At 38.0% G+C, this 6,613-nt stretch overlaps 1 protein-coding gene across 1 annotated transcript in view; it reads left to right on the top strand.

Moving 5' to 3' along the window:
* Positions 1 to 192: 192 nt before the first annotated feature.
* LOC116302686 (dynein axonemal heavy chain 3) overlaps positions 193 to 6,613 on the top strand; it is a 45,478-nt gene continuing 39,057 nt past the window's right edge. Inside the window, exons 1-12 of the mRNA XM_031712033.2 lie at positions 193 to 464; positions 558 to 656; positions 2,112 to 2,319; positions 2,483 to 2,564; positions 2,884 to 2,992; positions 3,361 to 3,553; positions 3,925 to 4,000; positions 4,518 to 4,637; positions 5,131 to 5,256; positions 5,791 to 5,986; positions 6,358 to 6,411; positions 6,487 to 6,612. Coding sequence (XP_031567893.1) covers positions 450 to 464; positions 558 to 656; positions 2,112 to 2,319; positions 2,483 to 2,564; positions 2,884 to 2,992; positions 3,361 to 3,553; positions 3,925 to 4,000; positions 4,518 to 4,637; positions 5,131 to 5,256; positions 5,791 to 5,986; positions 6,358 to 6,411; positions 6,487 to 6,612 — 1,404 coding nt within the window. The 5' untranslated portion in view covers positions 193 to 449. The remainder of the gene's footprint in view (positions 465 to 557; positions 657 to 2,111; positions 2,320 to 2,482; positions 2,565 to 2,883; positions 2,993 to 3,360; positions 3,554 to 3,924; positions 4,001 to 4,517; positions 4,638 to 5,130; positions 5,257 to 5,790; positions 5,987 to 6,357; positions 6,412 to 6,486; position 6,613) is intronic.

The raw sequence follows: 6,613 nt of genomic DNA, 5'->3' as shown, positions 1-6,613 counted from the left end.
TTGTTTTCTAGCATAAGAAGAGGCAACTATTGTTCTTTTCCAAGCAATTTTATTAGCGAGTTTTTCAGAAACGTTTCTGGACCATCCCGCGAGAAGATCGCGCGCGCGTTCACTTCATAGCAACAGTGAGCGAACAATGGATAAACATAGCAACGAGTCCCCGGATGTGCACAAAATCAAAAATGTCGGCGATGATTACAAATCCAAAGGATTCATAAATGTTTACATGATCCCTTTATTAGTTTAGAGTTTTTAAAAGTCATTATGATTCCTTATCTACGCTTTAGAAGCCTGGAAAAGTCCTTTCAGACCTTCTGAGGTCTGCATATGCAACAGGTCGGCCAGAGGATTTTTTTACGGAGTTTTGAAAATTCCAACTCGGGACATTTTGAATTCTTCGTGTGCTTGAAACTCTAGAATTTTGCACAGGAAAAAATACTTAATACACAATGGAGAGAGTCAAGGTATGCTTTACAGATATCATAATGAGTGAGTGTTTCTTCGTGAAGTCAAATTGCAAACAAATTGGTCTTATTAATATTTTATTTTTGCTTCAGCATGCTCGTAATCCAATCTTCAGTTGCTCTCAGACTCGAGGTCTCCCTGGGTTACCTCCTCTACCACCGTCTCATGAAGAGCCATCCGATTTATATCAGGTTTGCCCTTATTTTCCTTTACCTGCTAGAATAAATGAATGATAATGATAAATGTGCTAGCAGCTGTCGTTGTTGCTATTGTCTCCGCACTGTTGGTTGTGAGCCATTTAGCATTACACTTCGGATACATAATTTATTATCAAGTGTCTTGTGTTTCGCTGCATTAATTCATCCACTTCTTATCGGTTTATCTTTGAGCAAAAATCACTCACTTATAACTTAATAGCCATGGAAATTATAAAAGAGTGTAGATCTTCACAAAAAGAAGAAATCCACGAGATCCTGGAAGATATAAATAGGAGGATACGGCATCAGGTAGAGCTAACTGTATTAATCGTAATTTGTACCCGGCTGGAAAGTACCATAAAATTGGTTAAAATTATGCTTACATTTCGTTGTCAAGGAAAACATTTTCAGTTTTTCCTGGCTGTCATCCTAAAACTATCCACTTCTATTAGTCAAATCCTTATCTTTTTAAACTTAAATTCCAAATGCTAAATCACTGAAGAAAATCTAAAGCAATCAAGAAAAATATCATCTTAAGTGTTACAAAAGTAATCGTTATTATTTTCTTTCTTTTCCCATTTTGACTTTTTTACTTCTAGACTTTGAGAAGAAAATAGTGAATTCTTAATTTTTACATATTGCAAAAAAAGAAAAAAAAATCAATATTTTTTTAATGAATACAGTATGTAAACAGTCCGTGTTTCTAAACCATAAAATTTGACACCATGACAGGAAAAATTGGTATTAAAATTTTCTAATATAAGAAATTGGGTAAAAATTTTATATATTGTTCTTTCCTTTATTTCTCTTTCTTTACTTAAAGAAAACGTATTTTATTCCAGTATTTCATAAAATTTGATTGAATATTAGAGACCCTTCTTGATGTTTATTAACTTTGTTTTGGATATTATTTTCTATTCAATTTTCTATGCATCTTTGTAATTAAAATTAATGAATTGTACTTGGTTCAAGTTTTTGCCTATTATTCTTGCATATTATTTTTACAAAAGAGTGTAGTGTGTATGTAAAGGCAGATAGGAATATTCTAGAAAAATAAATTGTGGACATACAGACAGACTTGTAGGAAAACTAGTGAATGTAGACAGACAGACAACTGTTTGACTTGTAAAATAGACAGTCAGCCAGTTGGACCGACAGACACCTTGACAGTGTGATAAGACAGACAGACAGATAGACAGTCACTGTACTAGGAGCTTAGTGAATGTAGAAAGACAGATGGCTAGTGTGACTTGTAAAACAGGAAAGAAACACAGTCAGTCAGCCTGTTGGACAGACAGACAGACAGAAAGAGTGATATAAAGATAGTCAGACAAATGACCAAATAAGGCTGTAGAAAAAAATTTGAATTAATTTCTCATACAGTATTTCATCTACTGGTATGTTTCTGGTTATTACAAATGATGTAAAGAATTCCTTTAATTTTCTTAGATTGTGTTACGACACAGCGAACACCCACCAATAATGAAAGATCCTTCTTGGACTAAAGCCTCACCCTTCAAAGAAACAGCCTATGCACGCACGCCAAGTGAATCTATAGCAAACAATTACAGCCCTATGGCAGCTAACCTGAAGCTGAAAAGTCTCCCTAAGAGTATTCAGTCCCCTAGAGCTCCATCCCGCCAACAAACTATGCAAGGTAAGTCCTTTCCATAAGAGTATACTTTTCAATTTAGCACATACGAAAAATGTGGTTACTAGATATAGTATAATTTTTCAATTTCATAAAACTTAAGGAAAGGAAACGCTTTATTAAGCAGCGACATTTAGGGGTTTTCATGACACCATTTTTTGATTGTCAGGCAAAGAGCCAACAACACCAAGGAAGAAAGCAACCCAACCAAGGAGTAGAGGAGAAGCGTCAAATGGACTTCCTAAGATTGAGTGAGTATTGCTTGGGTATGACGCTATTGGCTTAGTTCCCCAACACATCCATGGTTTCAACGAACAAAGCATAAGAATTAATGCCTAAAGTCAAAATCAAAGCTTCATATGGTTTTTAAGTATGAGAGTTATATATTGGAGGGGTATAGGGGTCTAAAGGCCTGCCTCCACCCATACTGTTTTTGAATCACATGACAAGCCATGTCATGACAAAAATTAAGCCTCCCAACCCTCGTTCAAAACTTTGCTTTGTGTTCCTCTGTTAATTGTCATTCCATTAAACCACAAAGGAAATCAAACCCAGCCTTTCTTATTTCAGACGTCCACCCAGTAGAGCCATGACCCCCATGGAACAGATGGACATTATAAAAGGGTGTGAAACAGTTGAAGCCATGGATGAAGATGAACCCAGTTCAAGAGACCTTGAGGTATTGACACAGAATCTGTTATTCCATAAGATGTGTATGTAATGTGCAGTAGTTCAGATAGTTTATAGAGCTTCCCAATTACGCAAGGAGAATTGTACAATTTGTGTTGCAATGAAGTAGGCTTTTGGACATCAATTAAAGGGCTTCTATGACGTTGCATAGATACATGCCCTTATAAAATTTGGGTTTTCTGACGATTTCCGATTTCCAAAACCATTTTTGCAGTGCCAGAATATCCTACGTTTTAGCACCTGTGAAAAATTTGGAAAGCATGTATAGGGTGTTGTATTCTTCCTTAAAATTATGAAATTTGATTGGCTAATTAGTAGTCATGAATAATTTTACTAAATAAAAATGTTTCTAAATAGCGTTATGAGTACTATATATCTGAGGGTATCCCTGTTGATGCTCTGGCGCCACAAGAACCTGAGGTCATGGAAAGAATCTTAGAGAGAAGAATCCCCAAGATCTTGACCTCTGATCAGGACCTTGATCCTCTACTAACCAGCCTTAGAAAGGAAGTAGCTGATGACTATGAGATCAGTTTGCGGTTAGCTATTGGTGAGTGCATGACAGTAGATGTTATGTTGTGGTATTGGAGGCATTGCACTTGTGAAAGAGAACGTTTTGATTATATCAGAGCCAATTGTGGCACTAAATGGCTTCCTCAGTGGATGGAAATGAAAAGAATTTACTTAATCCAATCATAGTGCTGGAATAAGAAAGCCATTTTAATGTCAGAGATCTGTATTTCCTGCTTTGAAGATGGATGCATGAAAACAGCTTTCCCAACTGTCACTCAATTGGCTTTCCCATTTGATACAAAAGAAGAGGATGCATATGTCCATTTCATAGCACTGGAATAAGAAAGCCATTCAAGAGTCATGTTACTGTTCAGATCACTCATTTTTTTGCCAATAATTCTATCATAGTGAATTACATATTGAAAGACCCAACAGAAAAAAACCGTCTACATATCAAGGCAATCCCAAAAATATTTCCCCAAAGGTAATGTGACTTTTTTGAAATACTTCATATTCAACCGAGATTTTACACTGAACACCATAATATCGCCCTCATTAATATGACCCTCTCATTACAATATAAAATATAAGAATAAGTTTTTATTGACGAGTAAACTTGGTTCGCGCGCATCCATGGAAAATGCCAAATATTTGCGCGCAAAGAGGCTTTATTTGGTCGTCAAAAATACAACGGACTTATTAAAGTATAAAACATGAAAATTATTTCCTTTGGACGAGTCGAACTGGCCCGCGCGCACTCAGGGTAATTGCCAAATATTTGCGCGCATTTCCACACTTCAGTAGGTGATAATGAGAACACGTATTATGTATACGGCCTGGGCGAGTCGTACCGCATTTTGACGATTTCGAAGTGCGCGCACCCTGTTAAAATCCCAAAATCTTTTATGAAGATATATTTGCGATAACCGAAATTCGCGCGTCGTCTAGTACTTATAATAATATAGTATTCACTAATGTGGTGGTTATTTTTTGTTTTCAAGGACCATTCGTGCTCCAGTCCCCTGGCATGACCCATACCGTACCAGCTGGGATAGCATGGCTAAAAACTTATTTATTACAAACCCTGTGATGATGGAGATACAAAACCTGTGGTACGATAGGTAAGTATGACATCCAGAAGAACTAGATCTACAATAGATCCGTCCATAGTAGATTCCCTAAATTCCGTAGGTTCGTTACTGATCAATAGTTGGCGTCATAGGATTGTTGCGCGTATTTGTTAAAATTTGCAGTTTTGCATTTTTACATTTTGAAACTCGTGCAGCGTGTTCAGAATAACGCACAGAAAAAGATGAAGAAAGCATCGTTTTCACCCGAACATCGGCTAGATTTCGTTGCCACACAACGGCGCAAATACTATATTTTTACGCGCACGTCTTAGACTCCAAGGCTAACGTCGTCATCCGGACGACGTCATTTGTAGTTCATTTATACTCCACTGAAGACCTTTACGACAGCACATACATGCAAAAGATGGTGCATCCGTTGTCGTTTTGTCGCCGTATCGTTTTTTAAAAATATGTCAATACCAGACTTGATACGAGTTGCAAAGAGGCCATTCATTCACACGAAATCTGTCGTCAATATTGTTAGGTTCTGCAACGCCCGCTTCGTAGATGGCAAAGAGCTTCTAGCGGCAGGATTACCCGTGACTCCCAACGAGTTTGAAGCTCTAGTGAAACAGCAGTGTGCGAACACGAGGGAATTCCTAAAGAAAACGTAAGTAGACCTGCGGCAAGGAGGAAGAAAATAACATAGCGTTAAGAGCTCTCGCCCCTTACTAATGCAACCGGGACTGTCAATGTCGTATGTGAGTAGAGATGTTAGTTGGCTCTCTCCTGAGCTTCGAGGGTTTTTTCCGGGTTTCTCCGGTTTTTTTATTTACACAAAAATCAAATTCTAAATTCCAATTCAATCATGGATCGAGGGCCACAGGTTAGTTAGCCACTGGCTATTAAGTACTAACCTCGTAAAACGCAGACTATTTATTTGTTTTGGGAGATGAAGACTAGTTTTGGAACTAGCTTGGACTGCGTCGGTGTTATATAATTGAACCAAATGTGTCGTAGTAGATAATTTTATCACCGTAGGTACGAAAGATAGTAGACTGGCGTTTCGGACGTTAGTCCTTCGTCGGAGTCAATTTAATTTTGGTACACGTGCATGACTCGCCGATTGACTGATATTAAACTCTTCCACTATCGTTCTAACCCTATCGTTCTCAACAGTTCTAACCCTTCTTTTCTTACCCAGGTGGATCCCAGCCTGTGCACATGTTTTATACACTGGACGATCTCATTGGTCATATTTGGTACCGACCAATGATGGCGACTCCACTTCTCTTGTTCAGCAGTTCTTTTCTTGTGTAGCGGCACTCATGTCCATTCAACTCAGAAGCATGGTCATTAATTCCTTGGCTGACTTCGTAGAGTTTTTGAATTTCTATAAGGTATTGTAAGATGCAGTTTTTCTGTGGTCACTTAGAATATTGACCGCAAATCAGTGTTGGGCGCGGTCCAGACAAAACAATGTTATTCTGTCTATCATTGCACCGAAACTTGGTTTTTACTGGCTTATAGCACTAATGCAAGGCTGCTTGCCAACAAAATTGCAAACTTGTTCACGCGAAGAAATTACTTGCGCAAAAGCTGCAAGTATGACTTAAATAAATCGGTCTTTTTGAGCTGCATCACTTGTTTTAGTTGTTTGCTTGTGATTTGTACAACCATTTTCTAATTGTGGGTCATGATATTTGACACACACCGGCCTCTTACTCATGTTTATATCATATGTTACATTACCATGGTTACGTCTCAACAGGATGGCAATGACTTTGGAGAGAACTTTTCTGATCTTAGATACGTCATGGTTGAGGTAAGTCGAAAACAACATTACAGATCTTCACCTTTCTTCCTTTTAACTTCACTGATCCCGTATTTTTGTTTATAGATCATGGTCGTGCAGCTCAGAATTGACGGTGCTAAACTCATCTTTGACCCGCCCTTCAGAGAAGTGAGAGACATCATACTAAGACTCCTAACCGAGATCGTTAAGAGCGCCGAAGACTTGCCAAGGG

This window comes from Actinia tenebrosa, unplaced genomic scaffold, assembly GCF_029948245.1.
Source record: "Actinia tenebrosa isolate PJP-AT-01 unplaced genomic scaffold, QUT_ActTen_1.0 PGA_scaffold17__23_contigs__length_9995812, whole genome shotgun sequence".
Lineage (NCBI taxonomy): Eukaryota > Metazoa > Cnidaria > Anthozoa > Actiniaria > Actiniidae > Actinia > Actinia tenebrosa.
This window is presented reverse-complemented; position numbering and strand designations above follow the sequence as displayed.